Source organism: Chinchilla lanigera, unplaced genomic scaffold, assembly GCF_000276665.1.
Source record: "Chinchilla lanigera isolate Chin_1 unplaced genomic scaffold, ChiLan1.0 scaffold00011, whole genome shotgun sequence".
Classification (NCBI taxonomy): domain Eukaryota; kingdom Metazoa; phylum Chordata; class Mammalia; order Rodentia; family Chinchillidae; genus Chinchilla; species Chinchilla lanigera.
Window position 1 is genome coordinate 5,492,785 of NW_004955412.1, and position 24,735 is coordinate 5,517,519.

The window sequence follows — 24,735 nt, forward strand, 5'->3', positions numbered from 1 at the left end:
AGAAGTAGCAAACAATTCTGGTATGTTAAAGAGAGAATAGCCTTTAATTCCTAACTATAATTTTGTGTATAGAAGTGTCAAAAGCAATTAAAACTCAGATGTTGATTAATACCTATTGAGCAGTTTAACTATTGAGACATTTGTTAACTTTTTCCTTCTGAAAGACCTAGTATTTCTGGTAGCTGTTATAAGTAACATTTTTCTTTTGATGAAAATGTACCTAGTGAAGGGTAAGCATGTAGCTCAGCTGTAGAGCTGCTGCCTGGCAAGCCTGGGACCCTGGACTCAGTCCTCAGTACCAAAAAAGGAAAAAAGAAAATGCACCTAATAACCAGGTAAAGACTTAGGTACCAGTGGATCAGTAATAAGAAAAAACACCCAAGACTTTAGAAACTAAATCTGTTCTTTCACAGACCAACTCATTAACTTCCTTACTGCTGTCTTGGGTCCATAATTTAGTTATTTGAATTTTATCCAGATGCAAATCTCTTGACCTCTATGCATTAAAAGCAGTATTGTTTGTTTACATACAACAGAAGCTTCCTGCCCCTGGGCACAGCGACACACACCTGTAAACCCAGCTATTGCACTTGAGAACCTGAGGCAGAACAATCACAGGTCCTAGGCCAGCTTAGGCAATTCTGGGAGAACTTGTCTCAAAATTTGAAGAGGGCCTGGAGATGTAGCTCAGTGGTAAGAGTGCTTGCCTAATTGGCATGAGGCCCTGGGTTGAATTTCCAGTTAAGAACCACCACCGCCCCCACAGTCTGTCAATAATTGGTTGTGGTGTAGTCCATATTAACTATTGAGAATAGAGAGAAAATGATGTTTCACTATGTTTTAGGTAAGAAGAACTGTTACTAACTAAAACTTACTGAGTTTTAAACCCCACAAAGTTTGTGTTGAAAAGAAATTTATGACTCATCTGACCTGCGTTTCTCATTGAAAGGGTGCTGGCATTGTGGGTGTTACAGGACGTTCGCTAATTGCCTGGCTCATAAATGCCGTAGAGCCATGCAGTCACTATGCTGCTCTAACCATCACCACCTTAAAAATAGTGATGCTGGGAGAGGTGAGAATATTACCCCAGACCTGAGTTCCTCTGAGATCTAGGGAAGCCGTAACCTGTCCAAGGTTATATAGTTTAATGACAGAACCAAAAGCAGGATTTCTTTGACACCTAGAATTTATAAGACCTTTAGATTGCATGTAGTTATCTTTTAGAAACATGCCTACCATACCAGTACTGATGCATGGAAATTTCACAGGGAGAAAGCTTTAACACCTCTATCCTATATTGTGACTTTGCTTGAGGGAATTACCCAATGATAATAAGTTTCTAATTACAGGAGAGAGTTACAAGATCTCTGATTGGAACAGATTTTGAAACTCTATTTGAATTATCTATACAGTTCATTCCTCATCACTATCACCTTCTTAAGAGGTCTGACCTTTCTCTTGATTGGCATCCTGCTTTACAGGGCCATCTATTCTAGTCAAGAAAGTTCAGCCGGGTGTGGTGGTGTATGCTTGGGAGGCTGAGGCAGGAAGGTCACTGGGAGTTTGAGGCCAGTCTGGGCTACAAAGTCAGTTCAAGGCCAGCCTGAACTGCATAGAGAAATGCTGTCTCAAAAAGACAAACAAACAAACTAATGAGCAGAAAGTTTGTGTCCCTTTATTGCCCCCAAATTTACTTTCCTTCACATTTGTGAGTATAGCACTCATCCTTTCAATATTCTCTTCTAATTGCGGTTTCCCAGTTCTCCCTGTGTTGAATGTGAGGGTTCTCTGTTCTTCTGGGCATTCACTCAGCTCTTCTGGTTGCCTCTCATGTTACTCTAGTGCCTCTTTAAACACGATTGTCTGTGGCTTTTTATATGTGACAAAACTAGTTAAGGCATTCCTCTGACCTGGCATTTTCTGTGTCTCCCCAAAGACCAGTTTTCAAATCTATTGTAAAGGCTCATATTCTGTTTTCTACATGATAGTTTCATAACGTATGGTGTTGAACTAAATTATGGTAGAGAAAAGTTTACTATTCAGTTGGGAAACGGGAGCCAGGTTGTCCTGTTACACAAAGCAACCAGCTGGTTCTGGAAGATAATTTTTCTTGACTTAATTTGATTAGTGTATATATGACTAAATTAGACTAAGTAGTTTTAAGAAAATTTTCAGTTTGTAGCTGAACACAGTTATACTACATTATGTATTCAGTAACTTCAGTTTTTGCTTAAGATTTTTTCTGAGTAGCCTTGTTCATTGAGGTTTCAGAGATAACTGTTGAACTATTTATTGTACTATTTAAGTTTAGCTTTGGTCTTGTGGCCACCGTTGGGAATGACTTTAGAAGAGGAGACAAATCTCAGTCTTTAAAGATAAGCCCCGTCACATGATGAAAATGGCCAGATCAATGAATCTGGTTAGGCAGGGCGTGTGCTGGATCCAGTAGTTCAGCTGTGTCCACGCTCTCTGGAATCATGAGCAGGGTCAGCTTTGCTGCTTAGAGATGGGCCTTTTTTATGTGCTTTCAGTTTTAAAATTTAGAACTCTCCAAAATTTGTTGTGATAGCACACAATTTCCTTATGTCAGATTTTTTTAAGTAAAGCCTGATTTAAAATGTACTGTTACAGATTCTAAGTTGCCTTCAATGCAGTTTTTAACTTCAAAAAAATTGCTTACATGTGTATTTTGTTATATATGTTTTGAGTGTCAAAATTAAGTCAGTGCATGAGCTTTGTATGGATTTTTTATTGTTGTTTGTGAGTGTTTTGTTTTCAGCACTGGGAATTGGATCTAGGACCTTCACACTAAGCTATATCCCTAGCATCCCACCCTTTTCCATTTACTTTTTATTTTTTGAGACAGGAAGATGAAGTTGCCTAGGCTGTGTTTAAATTTGTGATCTTCCTACCTCAACCCCTCGGAATGCTGGGATTGCAGCTGTGTACCACCATGCCCAACTTAGTAGAATTGTGCAAAAATAATCAGTTATGGTAAACAGTTTCTCTAGTGTTGAACATGGGCAAGTAGGTACACTGTATATTAATGAAGGCAAATTAATACATAGTTTCTACTGGATGGATAGTTCAGTGATCCAAATAGTTGACAATATGTTGAAGAATGTTCTTTTATATAATAAACTATTCATATAGGATTTTTAAAATTTGAATGTGTAATGCCACCATAGTCACTGATAAATTAATGGCCTGTTTGTGTTATTGAAGCCCATAACGTCAAGTGCACATACATACACATATAATCCTTAGTTTTTGTTTGTTTTGTTTTTTAGAGGCAGGGTCTCTACATAATCCTGGCTGGCATTGAACTCACTTTGTAATCCAAGCTGGCCTGGAACTCCCAGCAATCCTCCTCCCTCAGCCTCCAGAATGCTGGTCTTACAGGCATGCACCACCATGCCCAGCTCCCTTCCTTTTTAAAGGACAATTTTAAGTTCTGCTTATTTTAATTTGATATTACCTACAAGGCTTTTACAAAACATGCTGGAGAAAAGTAGTCATGTGTTGCTTTATATTGTTTGTACAGAGGTTCAGCTAAGAAAAAAAAATCTGAATTCTTAAGGGAAAAGTCAAATCTGTTAAAGTAGAATGATATAAAAGAAAAATGGTTCAGATGTTTTGTTTTGTTTTATATTCATTTTTTTTCTGCTACTTTGGTTGCTGAGGTCCTTTTAGAGCTCATTCTGAACTTGCTTCAATTTAGATTCTCCTGTGTGTTTCTAGTAGCACCATACTAACTTGGGATAGGAACTGCTTCAGAATTTATTTATTCATTCAACAAATGTTCACATGCCAGAGACATGCACACAGCATTAGCGATGTGGAAGAGACACGCACTACGAAGAGGTAAATGAATTATCCTGTGTGTTCCATGCAGTAAGTGATGTAAAGAACGTGTGATGGGAGGAGGCAGGTTTCCGGGTGGTAGTGCCTTTTTGAAGGAGGAACATTGAAAAGGACAGGACAAAACCAACTCTTTAGTTGTGCATGTCTTTGCAGTTATAAATTCCTCCAGTGAAAGAGTGTTTTTAGTAATAAATTATGTGAAATTAGAATTAAAATTGTATTTAATCTAAATGAGTTCATAGTGGCGGGTATGTTTTACAGCGTGGTTCCTCTTTTCTGTAAAGCAGTGTAACATTCCAAACCTGACTGTGGACCTTATTTCACAGTGGGGAGGAATGTGCTTGTGCTCTGGAAGCAGCTGAAAGCTGAGAACACTTTCTGCTTCCGCCGCCTCCCCTCATTTAGCAGCCCTCCCGCCCGGCCTCACAGTGCTCAGTGAGGTGACGAGGAGAAAGTGTCCTGTTGGAATGTTGTAAAGCTCCATCTGCAATTGTATTGTTTGAAAAAGTACCACCATAATGAGTTTTCATACCAACCTTTGATAGAAGGGTTAAGGGAGAAGAAATTAGCTTGACCTTACTATTGATATGCTGTTATTGGTATTTTTGAGCAAAGGTGTGTATACTTTAGTCCAGTGTTGGGAACTTGGGAGTTAGTGCTTGGGAGAGAAGAAAGGGCAGAGTGTGAGGAGATACTACTTTCCCTGGCGAGTGGTCTTTTACCAGGTGCTGGTCCCTAGGAAATGCACATCAGAATCACCAGACATCAACTTTACTCACATTAGGATGGATAGGGGCTGGGGATTAGCTCAGCGGCAAAAGCGCCTGCCTGGCAAGTGCAAGGTCATGAGTTCGGTTCCCGGTACTGGAGAAAAACCAAAAAAAAAAAAAAAGGATGGATAAAAGGTCATAACAAGTATGGACCAGAATGTGGAGAAGTTGGGATCCTCATACATTGCTGGTAGGATTAAAACACGACACAACCATTTTGGGAAACAACATTATAGTTTTAGAGTTAACAATAACGTTCCCGTATGTCAGGCAGTCCCATTCCTAGGTATATGCAGAATTGAAAACATGTCCACACAAAAACCTGAACGTGAATGTTCACAGCAATATTATTCATAATAACCAAAAAGTAAAAATAATTCACATGTCCATAAGTTGATGAAAGGACTAATAAAATGTGGTTTCTACAGAAATGGAATGATAACCTGCAATTTTAAAAAGGGTTCAGCCAGGTGTGGTGACACTACCTACTGCAATCCCAGCACTTGGGAGGCTGAGGCAGGAGACCACTGCAAGTTCAAGGCCAGCCTAGACTATATCCTGAGTTAAAGGCCAGTCTGAAATACATACATACACTGTGTTGTAAAAAACCTGCACTGATTACAACATGAATGAATCTTGAAAATACTAGGTTTAGTGGAAGAAGCCCATCTCAGAGGTTCAGTATTGTTTGAGTCTGTTTATATGACATCTCCAGAATGGGCAAATCCATAGAAACCAAAAGCACGAGTGGTTGCCAGGGCCTGTGGGGAGGGATATTAAGAAGTGAACTCCTAATAAACATGGAATTTGATTTGGAGTGATGAAAATGTTTGAACTTAGTGGTGCTTGTTGCATACTACTAAAAACTACTAAATTGTTCATTGTATGGCTTATGAATCATCTCAGGAAAACTCTCAGATGTGGAGTTGTCATTTAAGCGCATAGCTCAGCTACAGTGCCGGGAAACAGTTGTGCAGCGATAAAGATGTATTCAGTCGTTCGGTTAGGGCTATCTTCCCCTGCTTCTGTGAGACAGATTTTTGCAGTGCATCAAGTAGTAACCACGGAGAAGCGAGCGCTGTAAAGTGCTAATGTGCAGATGAGTTGTGCCAGTTTGTTGCAGACTTTTGCAGATAAATTCCCTAGGTCACTGGTGAACCTGTGGCATGCTTGCCACAGCAGGCTGTTTATATCATTGAAAGCTCTAAAAGGTTCTCCTTCACTGCTCTAGGTGATGTAGTGTGTGTGTGTGTGTTTACTGTTTTAAGACCAACAGATGGACTGTTAGTTTGTATTTTTAGAAAAGCACTGATGTAAGTATTAGATAAAGTAAAGAAGTGCCTACACCCTGAAACCCTGTCCCAGAAGTGAAGCTGGAGGGAGCAGGGAGCGGGAGGAGCAGGAACAAAGTCTTACGGGCACTGAGGGCTCTGCCGGAATGAAACTGCTAACCCGTGTAACGAGTATGCACTAATAAGAAAGATGTGCAACAAAGTGCTTTTGTTTTGAGAGAGTTGTTGCAAAGTTTTAGTAGTTAAAATTTTCTGATTGTAAATTTGTACTTAATAAGCTACTAGAATCTGTTCCAAAGCTTTAAGGTTAACAAATCTGTAATACTTCATAATAGTCCAAGATTTCGTGCTAACAGATTACTTAAATGAAAAATTATCTGCAGTTTGAAAATTGAGAGACTTAGAATGCAGCAGGTGTGGAAACAGGGAGATGACTGCCTTTTCTGTTCGGGAAGGTGGTCTTCTTTTTCAGCAGTTGCTGAGTGGTTGGTCTGCTACCATCAAGCTGTCAGGCCTGATTTCTTCAGAAAAACTTCAAACAGTTACCATGTCATAGTCCATACTGACTGTGAATTTTTAAATGGCATATTATAATTTTTAAAATTCTGACATTTTTATACGTCTTTTCCTCTTTAACGTTTCAGAAATTGTAATAAAACTGGAAGCACTGGTGTTTCAATAGTTGATTGCAGAGCGGGGAGAAGTTGGTAATTGTATTCTTTTCTTTTCTAACTGCCCTGCCCCCTTCCTCTTGGAAACAAAGCCTGTTTTGTTCCTTCCCTGCTTGTGAGGTCTCTGCTGCACCCCATGTGGGTGCACTGCTCTGTGCTTTGTTGAAGTGCTTAAGATACTCAGGGGTGAAGAGCAGCCTGCTTCTGGGGAAGAGTAAGTCCCAGCTTCAGTAGTCAAAGTGTTGTTTGAATTGGTCATTTAAGGGAGCACTTTCTATGGACACCTTGTAGCCCTGCTTGTATCCGTAGGTAACAACATTTAGGTGAATACAACCCGAAGTGCTGTAGTAGTCACCAGACCTGTTGCGTATTTTGGACTTGTTTGTTCAATTTTGTGGACTATTTTAATTTTCTTCTCTCTGTTGATACCCTGTTTTTCTCCTCAGTTCGTTGGTTCTGAGTAGTCAGATTGGTAAAAGATCTGCCAGGAGCAGGGGTGGGGTTTTTAGGTGTGCAGCAGTTGTCTAGCATGTATGTGTCAGGCTCTGGGTCTGACGCTCCAGGGACACACACACACACACACACACACACACACACACACACACACACACACACACACACACCCCATAAAGAAGTTGCCAACCAGTTCAGTTTGCCACCAGTGGTAAAAGTTGTCATTAATCACTGCTGCATGTCATGTCTTAATTCTGGGAAGCTGGTGAGAAGCAGAGGATGTTTATCTCTGTTTTCATGCAGTTTTACTGTCTTAATTTGTTTTCACCAGGTATATGTTACTTTATAAATAACTCATTAAATGTTTAAGCCTACCAGCTGGGCGTGGTGGCGCAGGCCTATAATCCCAGCTGAGGCTGAGGCAGGAGGATCACCTTGAGTTCAAGACCAGCTTGTGCTACATAGTGAGTTCAAGGCCAGACTGAATTGCAGAGTGAGATCCTGTCTCAAAAATTAAAAAATAAATAAATAAAAGCCTACTGTGGAAAGCTTAAAAGCCTTTTCTAATATTTTTTAATATTAAAAAAGTTTAACAACTCTAGAATCTGTTTTTAAATCAGTCACATTTTATAATTTGAGCACTTTTCAACTTAATATTGGGCTGTTTTCTAGCTTTTTAAAGCAATTGCTTGGATTAGAAAACATCTTTTCCTGGTAGCTGTTTGTCCTAGGCTTCAGTTTGTAACATTTTCACTGTACTTGATGAATCTGAGATCAATCCCCCAATCTGTTGTTTACCTAGCATACCATAGTGTGTAAAACTGTGTGAATGTATTGAGTGCTTGCTTGTAGTGCCAGGAGCATACTTCCCGGAAGAGGAAGGGGGAGCTCCCGAGCTCAGTCTGCTGGGCACCTCTCTCCGCTCAGATCTTACAGTAAAGGTAAAATTGCATCATCTTGGCGAATCACAGAAATACTGAAACACTGGCTGGCATGGTAAAGTGGGAGCAGAGGGTAAGGGGGGTAGGAGTGGTATAGTAGTTGGATGATTTAGAAAGAACCCAAGAAGGGAAGAGACTAACATCTATGGAACACCCCAGGTCTGATTAGAATACTTAGTCTCCACAGTAATTCCAGAAGGGGGATGCTAGTAAATTAAGGATTAAGCCAAGTCTGCTGGTACATGCCTATAACCCGGCTACTAAGGAGGCTGAGACAGGAATATCACGGTTCAAGGCCAGCCTGAGCAGTCTTATCAAGGTCCTGTCTCAAAATAAATTGAAAAGGACTGGGATGTAATTCAGCGCTCTCTGTATTCAGTCCCCAGTATGGGAATTAAATGAATTATTGAATTGATACACCCAAATCTAACCCAGTTTTGTTTCACTCTGCAGGCCGTGCTTTTTATATTATGGTGTATCTGCCACTTGTTCGTCTGTGTTGGTGATGATTTTATTGAGCAGTGTTGTTGGTGCTTATCAAATCTTAGTTCTCAAAAACTGTTAGCTCTTTTGACTCTGTCATTCCCCTATAAAATGCTAAGCTGCAAGCTGTTATTCCAAAAGTTTTCATTATTTTCTCTAATCAGTAAGTGTGATTCATTTATTTTGCCTAACAAAAGATGAATGAGACAGAACAAGATTGAACCGTACATTGTGTTTGGATATTTCGTCTCTGTTCTTCCAGACAAAATATTAAAACAGGATAGCCATAGCTGACACAACCGGGATCATAGATTTAAAAACAGAATCTTCATAGGTCGGAAAGTAAAACCACACACAGTAGTGAGGGTAGTACTGGAACCTGCCATGCTTGAGGGCCGTTCAGATTTAGCTCCTGAAGATACCGGGAACTGAAAGTGTGAAGAATACGAAGGCGATAAAGAATGGGGCTCTGTGGTAAAAGCCAGACACAGCAGTTGACCCGGCACCAGTCTAGTTAGAAACGCAAGGATCGACTGCATGTCATGTCACAAAGAAGCCACACATTTTCTACCATCAGTACCACACCAGCTATCTAAAGTTGAAGGTTGTGCTGACAGGAATATATACACCGTATAGTAACATATACTTCAAAGCCATGCTCTGGTAAAAGTAGTTAGATTAACAATAGAAAATCCAGAGGTAAAATAACAAAATGTGGAATTGAGTGTGATGCTTATTAGGGCAATATATGTGGGTTGGGGATGTTGGTACCATCGTGTATGTAAAGTTTTATATTTAATAAATCTGAAGATATTGCTAATAAAAATATTGTTAGGACAAAAATACATTTTTATACAAGTCTCTAAATACCCTTTGCCACTAAAAGAAACCAGGACTTCTTCAAAAAGGGACTGACTGATTTGGGGGAAGGAAGATACAAAAGGAACGCGGAACAGCTGTCCATGACTGCAAGCAAGCAAAGTGATCAGCCATCCACTCCCACCATAGCCACGGCGGAAGAACCCAGCTCAAAGGGCTTTCAGTGGCCACATGGCCCTAAGGGTTGTTCAGAATAGTTCTGTTGGATTAAGACATATCGTAAACATTTTAAAAATCTGTGCTACAATTTTTAAAGTAAAACATCTTACTGTCTGCCTTTAAAGGATGCAGTGGAAGCGGCTCACCGCATGGACATTACGAGAGGAATCAAACAGACCTTAATCCTACAAACGAAGTACCAAGTACCCGAGTTCTTAGATGGAAACATGCCTGTGACAGTTAGTGTCTCAATAGCCCCACAGTTTCATACAGTCAGCAGTGGCTGAATCACACAGTGTGATTGATTCACGCTGCAATGCCAGGGTTAAGGGTGGGTGATTACTAAATCGGTCCCCTGGTTGGATTGGCCCCACCCTAATCCCAGTAGACTGGATACAATATAGGGGATAAAAGAGGCTTGTCTTTCCCTCCCTCCTTGATTTGCTACCTTTTGGCAGTGGTGAACTGTTGCCTCTTTGCCATGTACCACCGTGCATTAGTGCCAGCGATATGGACAGAAGCCTCTGCGAACTGACTGTAAGCCAAATAAACCTTTCCCCCTTTAACTTTGGACGTTGAGTATTTTGTCTTAGCAACGAGGAAAGGAAGAATTTGGAAGCAGTGAAGTGGGTCATTGCTGTGATTGTACCTGACCACATGGTTTGGGAACCTTTGGAGCTTGTGTGAACAGTTGGGAAGGGTTCACAGTTACCAGCTGGGACGCCTTAGTCTACTTCATGGGAGGTTCTGGTCAGAGCTCGAGAATGGCCTGAATGCTGACAGGATCCCAGTAAAGACCAAGGTGGAGAGGTCTCTGCTGGGAAGAAATGCACTGGCTGCTGGATTCCAGATGGTGTGTGTTATGCGTTGGCCTTGCAGAATTTTTCTGCATTTGCTTGTGTCCAGAGACTGCCTGAGACTGATATTAAGGGCAGTGGACTAATTAATCTGTCAGAAGGAATTTCAAGGCAGTCTAATGTTGAGGTGGTGGCATGGCTACTGCTGGAGGCTTTTAGCAGGGTTTACATTGAGAACTAAGAGCAAAGAGCCCAGCACAATGATTTTAAATGTTGTGAGTTTGGCCAGAAAGGAAGCTGCAATAAGGCTGTGGGCTGCAAAGATAGAGCGGAGATCTTGACTGCTGAGGAGCAGGAAACTAGAAAAGGTGAGCTGAGGGCGTCACTGGAAGCAGCAGGCCCCACCCTTTGCAGCCTCAAGACTGCAGTGGTGAAAGACTTTTTGGTGTCTTTTTGAGACAGGGTTTCACTATGTGGGATCAGCCTTAAACTCACTTAGGAGCCCAGGCTGGCCTTAAGCTTACAACAATCCTGCCTCAGCCTCCTGAGTGCTGGGATTACAGGTGTGTGCCACCATGCCCAGCAAAACCTTGCTTTGAGAAGACGGCCCCAGCCTAGAGAATTTGTTTCTCAGAATTGGATTCAGAGTGCTCAGTGAGCAAGGCACTCGACCCCTACAGCCAAGAGAGAGGGAAGCTTGGCTCCTGCTTCAGCTATCGGCGGAGTTTGGCATTATCCACATAGCACTGGTTTTAGGTACATACAGAATGGAAGAGTTGTCAGGTCGGGAAGGTTTCCACCCAGATATCAAAATGATGAGGCAGTGTGCCCATGAGGACAGAGTGAAACCAGAGGTACAGTGGAAACCCCAAATGTTTGGAGAAACCAGGAAGATGGATCATCTGAGGAAAACTGAAGGAGGGAGGAGAACCCATCCCCAGAGAGAAGCTATGGGAGCGATAGCTACGGGCAGTGCCTTCGGGGCCGAACCATCCAAACCCTTTGGAGTTCACAACTTGCTGCAGATTGCCTTGGATGCTGCACATGGAACTGCAGGACTTAAAGTTTGCCCTGCTGGGTCTTGAACTTCCTCTGGTCCCATTTTTTGTATCTCTCTATTTGTACCTTTTGGAATGGAAATGTTTATCTTGTGCCATTGAAAGTTGGAAGTATGTAATTTTCTTTTTGTTCAGGGGCTCACAGCTAAGAGTTTTCCTTAAACCTCAGACAAGACCTGGGACTTGGACTTTTCAGCAGTGCTCTAAGCACTTTGGCAATTCTTACAGATGGACTAAATGCCTTTTGCTTAAAGAGTGTGCCTTAGTTTTGGGGAGACAGGGGTGCCGGGGCATGGTCTGTGTCTAGATGTCCCCACAAAGCTTCATGCAGTCAGAAGTGGGACTTTTTCAGAGGTCTGAATCTAGCGTGTGATTAATTCTTGGTGCAATGCTAGGATTAAGTGTGGGTGATTATAAATCATCTCCTGATTGTTTTGGCACCACCCTAATCCAGGTGGGTTGGATATAGTATAAGGGACAGAAAAGGCTTGTCTTTCCATGCCTTGTTTTGCTACCTTCTGGGAGCCATGAACTTCCCTTGCTGCCATGTGCCACCCTGCCTTGGAGCCAACTGATTGTAGACTGAAGCCTCCATGAACTGTAAGCCAAATAAACCTTTCCCCCTTTAACTTTGAGTGTCACGTATTTGTCTCAGCAACAAGAAAATAAGACAGTTTCTATCAAAATAAACCTGTGCCAATGATAGAATGACACTATTTTGGAGCCTCTAATAAACAGTGGATGTGGAGGGGGGTCAAGAGCTGCTAAAAAAACACTGGGTAAAGGGAATTTAAAACGGATATAATAGATTTACTGCATTTGTACACATTGATCCATCCTTGATTCTTCAGAAGAAGGACTAGATATCTTGTGCATCATGGTTGGTTGGTTTTTGGTCTTTTTGAGGCAGGGTCTTGCTGTGCAGTTCAGGCTGGACTTGAGCTCACTTTGTAGCCCAGGCTGGCCTCAAATTTGCAATGATCCTCCTGCCTCAGCCTTCCAAGTGTTAGGAGTACAGGTGTTTGCCACTATGCCCGGTTGTATCATCTTACCAGTACTGTCATTATAGTATTCTTGCCAGAAAATTGGGTCAGCTGTCTACACTTCGCTTGTTAACAGTACATTGAGGTACAGACAGACAGGTTAACTGTATTATGAGGATGTAGTCAGCAAAAGTTACACTATAAAAATTGTGTAGGAACAAATAAGTGGCAAAGGGAAAACGGAAAGGAGAATCTGTATATCAAACAGGTTCTCAGACATTTGAGAAACATCACATTACCAGAGCTCATATAAAACACGTTCGACCAGGTATGCATGTTGGTGGCAGCACAACTCAAAAGCTGTATCTTGGAAGAGGTCTACATGTCCATCAACAGAAGAATGGATAAAGAAGATGTGGTGTTTATACATACTCAATAAAGAAGGGTAAATTTGGGTGATTTGCAAGAAAATCACCGTAATGGTATATGAAGTAAGTCAACATATAAGCTGAAATGTCATGGTTTCTTTCATATGAGAAACCCCAAATATAAGTAAATTAGCAAAAGAAAAGATATATAATAGGAAAGGGTGAGGTGGATCTTTTGCAAAGAGGATCGGGACCAAGAAAGGGAGGTGAGGGAATGGATGATGAGGAACTAAGCACGTGCGCCACCTTCCTGTGATGGGTGTAGTCATGGTGTGCTGCACACGTACTACAGAAAACATTAGACCCGGTGTGGTGCACGTTTGTCCCCAGCACTCCGAGGCTGAGGTGGGAGGATCACTAGTTTGAGCCAAATCTGAGCAATTTAGGGACTTGTCAGACTACGTCTCAAAACTGAATAAAGAAATCAGAAAGGTTAGGATGTAGCTCAATGTGAAAGCCTTGGGTTCAGTCTTCAGTACCCACCCCCCAGCCCCGTCCTCTGATTACTAGGTTTCACCCTCCGCCTCTCACTCGGTACCTTTGGGTTAGGGCCCATGATTTTGCATTTCTAAAGAGTTGCCACATGTTGCTGACTTTCACGATTTTCTGTTGGTATGCATGTGCAGTACGTGATGATTGTATTCCTCATGGGGACTCGGTATGTGTCCATAACATCTTCGTGCTTCTCATCCTGTTCCTTCCGCCTCCCCCACTCCTTCTCCTTAGCCCCTTCCCTTTTGCAAAAGATCTGTCTCCCTATTTCCTATTATCTTTTATTTTGTTCTTCGTATTTTGGGTTTTTCGTGTAAGAGGACCATGCAGTATTTAGGCTTGTGTGACTGATTTATTTCACCTAAGACTGTGGTCTCAAGGTGCATCCATTTCCTACAAATGACTTAAATTTGGTCCTTCTTATTGGTGAAGTAATACTGCATTGTGTATAAGTGCCATGTTTTCTTTATTCATTCTCCTGTTGAAAGACACATAGGCAACTTCTAGGGTTTACGTATTATGAGTTGTACTGCTGTAAACATGAGCATGTGTGTCACTGTAGTATGATCTCTTTAACTGTGGAAGATACCTAGAAGCACACTACGTGAGTCAAAAGGAATTTGTTTTTAGCTTTCTCAGGAATCTCCATACTGGTTTTTCATAGTGGTTGAACTAGCTTTACATTCCTACCAACCATGTAGAGGGGTTCCTTTCTCCCCCACAGCCTTGTCAGATTTCGCTATTTGATTGCTTCATAATGCCATTCTTGGGTTCCTTTAATTTCTGTTTCTGTAATGAACAAAGATGTTGAACATTTTTTCATGTATGTATTCGCCATTTATACAAGAATATCTGTTCATTTCAGGTGCCTGTTTTTTGAATGGGTCTTTTATTTTGATGGTGTAATTTCTGAGACTTAGATCTTGAATCAAATACATTTTAGGGACCTTGTTTGGATTTTGTCAAAATAAAAATAATCCCATTAATAACAACTGTAAACACATGGTAGACATTTTGTGAATTAAGGAATTGGCAAATATTGACAGTGTGATCAAGGTACTGTAATTGCTTTTTAGAGCTACATACTGAGATTATGGGCAAAAGGCCATAATATTACCTGGAAGTAACTGGAGGAAAATGTGAATGAGGATGAAAGTAAAACAAGATTGACACTGTTGAATGTCTATTTTGGAATAGGACACTCATGAATTACAATATTTCAAAATATGCTGTACATGGTAAAGCAGGATTTGAAGGTAAATTTATTAACTTAATCTTCCCTGACGGGGTTTACGCTAAGACAGTTAACTCAAAAGTGAAAAAAAAAATTTTTTAAAGGAAAAAAAACAAATGTGGGGGTACTTGGTAATTCTGTTGTCTTAATGAGTAGATTGGATTGAATTCAACTAAGCTTTTCTGAGAGATTGGTTTGTAATTTTCTTTTTTTTTTCCCCGGTACCGGGAATCAAACTCACTACCTCGTGCTTGCCAGGCAGGCGCTGTGCCACTGAGCTAAATCCCTAGCCCTGGTTTGTAATTTTTTTAATGGTTTTGTCTCAGTGTTCTGCTGACCTCATAGGAGAGTTGGGTGTATGTAATCTGTTTACTTATTTGGTTTGGTTTGTTACATTTTTTGTTTTGTGTTTTATCCAGGGTCTCACTGTGTATTTCAAGGTGGCCTTGAACTCACTGTGTAGCCCATGCTGGCCTCAAAGTAATGGCGACCCTCCTGCCTCAGCCTCCGAGTGCTGGGCTACAGGTGTGCGCCACCATGCCCTGCTGAGCTGGGCAATCTGAAGAGAACTAGGATTCCTGTTCCTATTAGCATGAAGCTCATGTGTTCCAGGTTTTGAAGTTTCAGCTTGTCCAGGATCCACTGAGGGAGGAGGAACTGTCTAGGGCTGCATATAAAACATGGAATAGAGTTAATACATGCAGATGACGGAACTGCCTTTACTTCTATCAACATGTTTAGAAAAGGATAACAAAGATAAATCTAGTGGGCGGTTTTTACCTCATTTTTGTGAACCTAAACAGTACATCAATGTCTAGTTCTATGGGTGTTGTAATTTTTAGTGTGTTTTCAAGGTGCTCCTCGGAAATTTCTTACATAATTTTTCTCTTCATGTGCTTCATCCTTGAAAGTAATTCTCAGATGTATGTACTGCCAAAAAGCATCCACACAAATAAAGCATGATTGTGAAACGAGATGAATTTTTTTTCTGGAAAGATAAGTGTTATAAAAGTCTAGTAAAGATAGGATAAAATTTTTCTTTAATTGAATGTCTGATTGCCACTTTATACAATCCCTTTGAAAATTTGCAGACTGTGTTTTTGTCAACTGAAAATGGCAGTGCAGATATACCAAAAATTGATTTTGGGAGGGAAGTCCGTTGCCGTTGTTAGGGTTTGAAACAGAACAGATACGTTGATTTTCTTTTTCTTTTTCTTCTTTTTTTTTTTAACCTTGAAGGTGCATGTTTAACTTACTTAAATGAGTCAAACCACCAAAAATGGGTCATCTGTGAGCTGTTTCTCATTTTAAAGTTCTGGCACAAATTTTCCTTCTAACTGTATAAGTGGGTTGATTTTATTTCATAACTTACAAAATCTTTTCAACGTTTTAGCCCTACGTAGTCATCTTACTTTCAAATAGTGTACACATGTCCCCATCCATACTTCTAAGGAACTGCTGGAGTTGACAATGTTTCCATCCCTTGAACCTTGTGAAATTCACACCTTTGAGGACAGTTTTTTAAATCTTTCATGCATAAATTTTCTTGTTGTAGGGTGGAGTGATACTTCATCAAATAGGAGTTCCTGGCAGCAATTGCATTATCTTCTGTTAATTTATAAGCACCCCCCCTTTTTCTCTCCAGACATCGCCAGAGCACCATGAGTAGCTCTGCTAGATATGTTGACAAAGGTTACACACAAGCGCATTCCGTTTCACCCTTGGGAGGCAGAGCTAGCACTGCCCTCTGCCCTCCCCTGCGCAGCATTCCATTGTTACCCGTTCGGTCTTTGCTTTAGCAGCATGCATTCAAATTGTGAAAAATACAACTAAAAATCACATAATGATGTTAAACAGTGTATCATCTTATAGAGCCACGTTACCAGCTGTCCAGGGCTGCATGCAGCCTATGGGCCGTGGACTGGATGCATCTGCCTTTGTTTATTTTTCTGCCTCAGTGAATATTCAAAGTAGAAATAGTGAAATGTTTTTCAGAATGTACTTCGTGTCAGACACGATGCTAGGCCCTGAGAATTGATAAATGAGTATGTGCTGCCTCTGTTCCTAAGACGGTCTGTGTTAAGCTTACAAATGTGTAATTAAAAATTATACTCAGGTGAGAAATATCAGTAGACAAAGCAAAACTATTTGGAGGAAGTGCTCCGAGGGAAGAAGATTCTTTTGTTCTGTGAGAGAGTGCTGGGGATTGAACCCTGGGCTGTGTGCGTACTAGGCACACACGGTATGACTGAGCTGTTTTCAGCCCAAGCAGGGTGGTTAACTGACTCTAGGAAAGACTGACAGGTTTGCTCAGGGAGAGGAGGCCTTCATGAAGCACCGCTGTTTTACAAAGAGGAAATGCGGGAAGTCACAAGAGCTGCCAGTAGCTTGAAGTGCTGTCAGTGTGTGCTGTTTAGCAAGGTGAATGAGCGAAACAGGGTCTGTCATTTTCCTTTCTTTTGATGTCCTTGTGTACATTACGAAGTTTACTCTGGCTTCCTAAGTATTGGGAGTATTTCTTCATTTTACCCTGAAAGGTGTGGTACCTTACAAGATGGATGTTATTTCTTCCTTGAATTTATGTGAAGAAATTTGAGCCTAGGGTTTTTTCTGGTCAGGGTAGAATCGGTGACCAAAAATTTCAATTGAAAAGGTAAATACGTGTCTCAAATGAGAGTCTGTCATTTTTACATTGTATCAGTGGCAGAGGTTCACTACTATAAAATTCCAGTGCGTTTTTCACCTAAAGATAGTATATTACATGTTCACATAAAAAGAGCTGACTACCCAGACTGTATGTTGTGTGCAGTGGTGTTGGATGGGACAAGTAGCAGTTGCTTGTGGATTCGCTTGGTACAAACATACCTCAGATCGTCTTAATTTATTTGCTTGATTAGGGTGATACGTGTGGAAGTAATAAGGATGGTTTTGATGAGTTTTCCTACTGAGAATATTTTGCTCCAGTTTTTAGAGATGAATTATGTATATATGTCATTTTTTAAAAATAATGTGCAGTCATACCTTGGGTCTCAGTTGCTTTGAAACTCTTACTTGGTACTTGATGTGTTTGACATGAAAATTTTATCCTGGTACTGATCATTTCTTTGATATTTGCCCACACAAGCTAGAACTTACTGCTGTCAGTTGCCTCATGACTGTATTCCCCTGCCAGCCAAAACAGTTTGATAGTCATGGGTTTTGGCTTGAGCACCTCCTGGAATCGGTCAGTACTGAGGTACCGCTCTGTTTACATGATTCGGACTTGAAAAGTTGGGGAAAGTCTGTCTTGAACTCAGTGTGTCAGTTTCCTACCTTCAGAGCCAACCGATAACTAGTTTTCATTTCATTTCTTCAGTTCATACTTGCTGTAGTTGTTTATGACTGCCTGCCATCCTCTTCACAGCGATGACAAGGCGTTAATGTAACATCATGCTACTGATGGACTGTTAGGTTGTATTTAGTCATATTACCAAAAACCTACATTGGACATTGTCATTTGCTGCTTATAGCTAGGTCGTCCTTCTCTTTAACTAGATTTTTTTGTCTTTCTGTTTCATTTCAGCCGTGAACCAGAGAATCAGTCAAAGTGCTCCAGTAAAACAGCCACCTCCTTTGGCTCCCCAGAGCCCACAGGGAGGTGTTATGGGTGGTAGCAGCTCCAACCAGCAGCAGCAGATGCGTCTCCAACAGCTGCAGATGGAGAAGGAAAGGCTTCGGCTGAAACAGCAAGAGCTGCTTCGGCAGGTGAGGCCGCAGGTTAGAAACCAGCCTTCTACTTCTGGGGTTTGTTTTCCTTTGTAAACGTGGGCAGATTTCATTGTAGCATTTATTAGTTAAGGAGGACTATTGTTTCTCTAAAATTAGAGCAATACATAAATACACAAGCATGCTGTCTGGTTGATTGGCTCTTGATCATATGGGCTGTAACTTAGAAAATCCTGTATGTTAAGGAGCTTTTTTGGCCGTGGTTATTGCAGTTGAGCAAAAATTAAAGGAAGCAAGAATGCTTCCCAGGTGTACGTGAAACTGTATTCCTGTGTGTCTGAGGGCTTTGCTGTGGGGATACTGTAAAGCATCGCTTGGGGAGAATACCTTTGAATGAATTCTTCGTGTGGGGGAGGGATACACCAATGTGACTTTCCTTCAGTGGCAGATACGTTTTAGTATTGCCAAATCTGAACACTTCTCATTTAAAATACGAGTTATACCCAAATTGAAGAGATCCCAGTATATCTTAAAATGACTTGTGTACCATGCACAGGGCCCTGGGTTCAAACCTCAGCATGGGGTGGGGAAGTGGGGTTCTGTCCTTACAGATGTTTTTTCTTTGGGGGAAGGGTAGTATCTGACAATCAGCAAAGAGCTTGAAACCCTTCGTAATAATTGCCATCAGTTTTCTTTTAGAAAGTACTATTTATCGGTCTTTATATTAAATAAAAGTAGATGATCTCATCTGAAAATTAATTTTTGCTTTATCTTGTTTCAGAATATTTAAGATAATCTTCAAATATTAGGGATGTGATCTTATATACTTATCAATTTTTAGATAAAAAGTTTTGAATAGATAATAGAAGTAAACTGAAAGTGTACTGGAAGGAAATAAAATGTCCTTTTCCCTGTTTCCTAGTTTTTTCTCTCAGAGATACTGTCAACAAACAAACAATAACATGTATCTGTACTGTTTACCCCATTGAATCATGACAAACCAAATACAGGCATTTAAAAATCAGTTCTACTCTACGTTTTTATCAATGAGAGCATAGAAAATTAAAGATACATGTTTTAAAAGACTTTCTAAAGTGTCATTTGAGTGTACACAAAGTCAGTAATGTCTCAGCTCTGAGTTAGGACGTGAGCATCTGGTGCCTGAGGCATGAGAACACAGTCGTGCAGCCTGACACAGGCTCGGCTCCTGTTTGCGCACTGTCGGTGTCACTGTGGGGTGGCTGGTGTCAGCGGTGAGCCCTGACGAGAGTTTGTGCTAGCATGCGATGTCAGGATGCATGAAAAAGATGCTTCTTTCCCTGCATAGAGGAGATGGAAAGTGCAAGCATAGTAATGCAGTCTATTGTACCTTTGACTGACTTTCTAATGTAGAAGAAAGGTATTTTTCACTTAGATAAAGCTGCATTATCAGAATAAGGTAGCATCATCAATAATTTAATTACATGGCTACTACAAAAAGTAAAGCATTTAAAAATACGTTTACATAGGCCTGTTTTCATTGTTTGCCTTTCATTTAGTTGTGACCGAGTATAAGTTGATCTAAGTAAGTGCGAGTCTCAATTTCAGAACTACCCAAATCAGGAAACGTTAATAAGAAAAAGTTATTTAATTGGCAATATTGAGGTGTTGCTGTTCTTCAGGTAATTTAAAGTTTAGAAACGAGCCATTTATTTTGTTGTATACCATAGATCAGCCTGTTTGGTTTCTGTCTGTTTGTTTTTGGTGGGCAAAGTGCTACTACATATGAAACTCTCCGTTCTGAGGAATTTTTCTAAGTCTTCTTCTCACTCTCTCTCTGGGTGGCGGGCCCTGGACAGAGTGGCTTCACTCTCTTTAAAGGTGCCTCTCTGTCTCTTCTTTATTGCCTGTTGTGTTGTCTTTCTATACTGAAGTGACAGGCCTGCTCTGTTCGCATACTAATCATTAGCATTAAGAATCTCCGTTTCTGTTTTAGCAGTCTGTAATTTCAGTACAGCTGAAGTTGTTTGGCTTCCTCTAAGCTTCTTCCATTGACAGTATTTCTTATCAGTGAAACATCAAAGTGTTACTTTTTTCATCTAATACTTAGACGCAAAGAACCTACCTGACCGTTACCAAATGTTCAGTCCTACGCTGTCCTCTCCTCACCGCTGAGGTTTCAGTTTCATTACGTGGTGACTCCAGTGGCTCTTGTCTTCCTCAGTCTGCTGCTTCTTGGGTAGCTTGGGAATTCTGTGCTATGGTGATATGTCTGGATACAGTTTGTAACTCAGCCTACACAGCCAAACCATGTGGCTTAAAGTAATTTTTATCCATCTTATTTTTTACTCTTAGGCAATGCGGAATATCAATCCCAGCACAGCAAATTCTCCAAAATGTCAGGTAGGCTCTTATATGATGTTTTAGCATTGGGGAAAAAATATACTAGGAAAGCAAGAAACTTGTATTCTAAGATCCTGTCCTCATTGAAGATTAGCCAGAGTATAACTTGGAGTCATCTTCTACCGAGACACTTACCATTACTTTTCCTGCAGAATCTGTACTGTCTCCTCCCTTCCCCCCTCCTCCCCGGGTTTCTAGTGTTCAGTTTGACAGTTGAGGTCTTTTTAGTCCACATTTGAAGTGTATTGTGTCTCAATTGTACATCCTGTCAGTGTCAAAGTGTATCTTATTTTTATGTGTATAGCCTAACATTATATCAATAGAGTTAATAAATTGAACAGTAGCAAAACATAGTACAGGTTATTTACTTGAGTAGGCTAATTTTGGAAATCCTGCTCAAGTCATGAGGCTATGAGGAAAGGAGGAATTCTTTCTAGTGGACATTCCGGAGGAAGAATATCAGAACGGTCAGAAGGGGAAAGTTCCATCTGGATGGTGTTTCAGGTTTCTTGATGGCGTTTCTCCCTGATGAACGCCAGAGAGCATGGGTTGTAAAGGCATCTGGTATAGATGGAAAGGTTGTGGCCTTTTTTTCTTGCTAACACAGATTCTCCTGTATGACTCATAAAAAGAATTACATTCTTCAAATTTAAAAAAAACTACCTGCATCTGTAGAATCCAAAAGGTACAAAGAAATTAGGAGCAAAGATTCAAAGAAATTGTTCTTTTCTTGGATAGAGAGAAGTAACCATAGAACACCTTTATGTTCTGTGTAGCTCTTTCCACAGTAAACTAAGTAAGTGCATTGCTTTATAATGGACCATAAAAGTGGAAATTGGCAGGATTTCGCTTGTCCATTGGAGCACCATGCTAATAAAGTTCAGTACAGTCTTCAAAGACCAGTTACCGTGTAATAAACTAAGTTCTTTATCTGTCTTAAAGAATGCCTCCATTTCATCAAAAAACCAAGTAAGGGAGTAACTCAAGTTACCTTCACTAAAGAACATAGACATTGTTAGGGTGTGAGCACTGGTACCACATTTGACTAGGAAGGGCAACACAGATTTGGAGTTTCACAGTGTGCAGACCTATTTTCTCTGCATTATGTCTGAGAGGAGGCATTTACTAATGGTAAATGAAGTGCAGACTAACACAGAAGCAGAGACTAACTCCGGTGAGATGTGAATTAAAGTCCCTCCCCTATTCAGATGTTAAACCTTCAGTTGGCAAATGAATTAAATGCTTTTTTAGATTGTTTTGCATTTGAAAGTAATTTCTACTATTAAAGCTGTCACCAGGAATTCTTAGTTTTTTTGAATAGTGAAACTATAGAGAAGAGGAAGCCAAAGTTGTAGCTTAGTAGTAGAATGTGAGTTTAGCATGTGTAAGGCCTTGGGTTCCTTCCCTGTTGGCATCACCTGCCCAAAAAAGGGAAAGAAAAGATGAAGCTTATAAGTAATAAAATTTTAACATACTAAACTTGCAGATTTGCTTACTTAAATTTACATAGGACAGAGCAAAAATCCTGAGGTACTATTTGTTGTTGTGTTTTGCTTGCAGTACCAAGGGCTTGTGCATGTGCTTTATTATGAAGCTAAATCCTTATTCCCTCTTTATAAATTTTTTTTAAATTTTGAGACCAGGATTTGCTAAGTTGCCCATGCTGGCCTAAAACTTGTGATCCTCCTGCCTCAGCTTCACAAGTAGCTGGGGTTATAGATGTGTACCATCGTGCCCGGTGAGAGACACATTTTTAGAAATTCATATTGCATATTGTGGAGGCTAAAATATTGATTTGTTACTTTCATTTGTTTTGTTTGTGGTGCTGGGGATTGAACCCCGGGCTAGCACATGCTAGGCAAGCATTCTGCCACTAATCTATTTCCTTAGCAGGTTTTAATTGTCAACAGACTTAGTTGATACAGTTGAGAAAATGTCATTGAAAGTGCAAACTTTCAGTACAGGGTTAAATTTGAAGTAGTTCAGTTTTATGAAATCTGGTGGTATTTAGAAGAAGCTATATGTGTTTGTCTCATCCTATATATTTTCTATGTAATCTTAAGTTAGATTTTGTGGGACAGAAAAGTGTCACAACTTTTTCCAGCCATTTTAAAGATCATGGCTGATGCCCCTATAACAAAAAACAGAGTCACAAAAGAAAAGCATAATAAATTTAATCAAAATTTTGTGTCATCTGGGAACCTTGAGAAACAAAAACTCAAAGATCCCTGGAAACTCAGTTCTTACGTTGAGGTCTGATGAAGGATGGACAGCCACGTGGGATTTGATTGCACAGAAGCGTATGACCTAACGTTACACAGTAGGGAAACGCAGCAAGACCTGACAACTTCACCTGCGGTCCCCCGGATACAGAGCAGGGCCCCTTCTGAAATGAGTTCCTAAGATCTAACAGGCAAGGCAGGTCAGAGAGAGTTTCTTTATAGCCACTTCTAACGTAGAAAAGCCGAGTGAAGTTAGAATTAATATTTCTAGGTTGCATGATTTGCTTTGTGGGAAAGGGGCTCTGTTTCCTGTGACTCACCACAGGCAAAAGGACTTCTTGCCCTGGCCTGCGTCTGGGGGGGAGCAGGGGGTAAGGAAAAGGTCAGGAGGGCGTTAGAAAGAGACTGGGCTTCCAAGCCCCTGCGTCCTGCGTGCCAAAGCCGCGTGCTTGGGGGTGCCGTTTCCGAGTCCCGGCAGTGTCGGGGAGGCTTCACGTAGGGTTCTAAGGGTAATCCTGGAAGTACCTTCCAGTCCGAAAGAACGGACGGTGTAAAGGCATAGCTCAACATTGGAATACCAGGCACTGTTCTCCAAGGTTTTTTTTTTCCTTTTTTAACCTTTCTAATAGAAGTTAGTGCAACAGAGTTGACAAGCAGCAGCAGCGTCCAAGCCATTGTTTTACTTACCGACCTCCTCCGTGGCGGGATATGGGATGGTACCAGATTTCAAGATAAACCTGGGTTAAATACTTGGGTAGGGTTAATAAATCTGTTACAGGATTGTGTAATTGTTTACACTAACATCAGTATGAGTGAGGTTCATGAAAAGTCCTGAGATACAACTTAAAGGTAAAACTGAAGAACAAAGAAAACTTGAAACCTGGTGTGGTGGTCCACAGCCCCGTAATGCCAGCCAGGGGGGAGGCCGAGGGAGGAGGGTCGCAAGTTCCAGCCCAGCAAAGGCAGCTTGGCGACTCAGAGAGACCATCTCTCAAAAATAAATAAAATTTTAAAATGTTTTTAAAGGATTGAGGGTGTTAGTTCAGTGCAGAGGCCCTAGGTTAAATGTCCAGTACCAGAAGAAAAAGGAAAAAAAAAGATATTTAATATATCTTCTTAGGTAAATGTGGAAATTTATTAATTTGTTATAGTGTGTTTATAAAATTTTGGAATTTGTCTTTCTGAAAGCTTAAGATTTTAGTTTTAGTTATTCATGCTTTTTATGTTTCAAAAACTTCTCAAAAGAAACTTTGAAACTATCAACATCTTTGTGACAGTGAGCATTTCCTGCTGAATTTCCTGGTCATAGCTTTCTTACACGTCCAAGCCCCTGGGTAGATTGGAGAGACTTTGGAGTGGGTTTAGGATACATCTCCAGCTGTTTGTTGGAGAGAAACCATTTGAAGATAGTCCCTCTTGAGTGTAAGTGTTTTGCCTTCTTACGTTGAAGAACGGTGTTTAATGTGTAGCATTGCCTTCTCCTGTACCAAAGGATCAGGTCTGCACTCTGCAGCTTGGCTGGAGGAGTGTGTCAGTAGTGTCTTTCTTACTGACTCTAGGTAGGCAGCTCTCCCCCTAGTCAGAGCCTTCAGCATCCCCCTTGCCTCTTACCAGATGAGGCTGTCCACTTTCCCTTACGATGCCTGGGTCAGAACTCCCCAGGTGTCCTCATCAGTCTTGAAACGATTCACAAAATTAAAAACAAGACATATATATAAAGATACCTTAACTCAGCAGCCAACCAGTGGCATTCAAGTTTAGGTGGTCAAAAGTGTGATACGAAGTTGTTTTTGTTTCTGTGCAAATCATTGTCTCGGTCTTCATAGAGTCACTATGCCAGTACTTTGCAGCTAGTGAGCATTGGTAGTTGCCGTTCTCCAGAAAGTATGTGTCGCGGTCTTACTGGCTTGATGGAGGATTAA

The 24,735-nt window shown here is 40.8% G+C and overlaps 1 protein-coding gene across 1 annotated transcript in view; it reads left to right on the plus strand.

The window, feature by feature from the left end:
* The window catches only part of Yap1 (Yes-associated protein 1), a gene marked incomplete at its 5' end in the record, with an annotated part of 109,863 nt that overhangs the window by 68,919 nt on the left and 16,209 nt on the right, over positions 1-24,735 (plus strand). Inside the window, 2 exon segments of the mRNA XM_013511126.1 lie at positions 18,067-18,248; positions 20,544-20,591. Of these exon segments, the coding sequence (XP_013366580.1) occupies positions 18,067-18,248; positions 20,544-20,591 (230 nt within the window).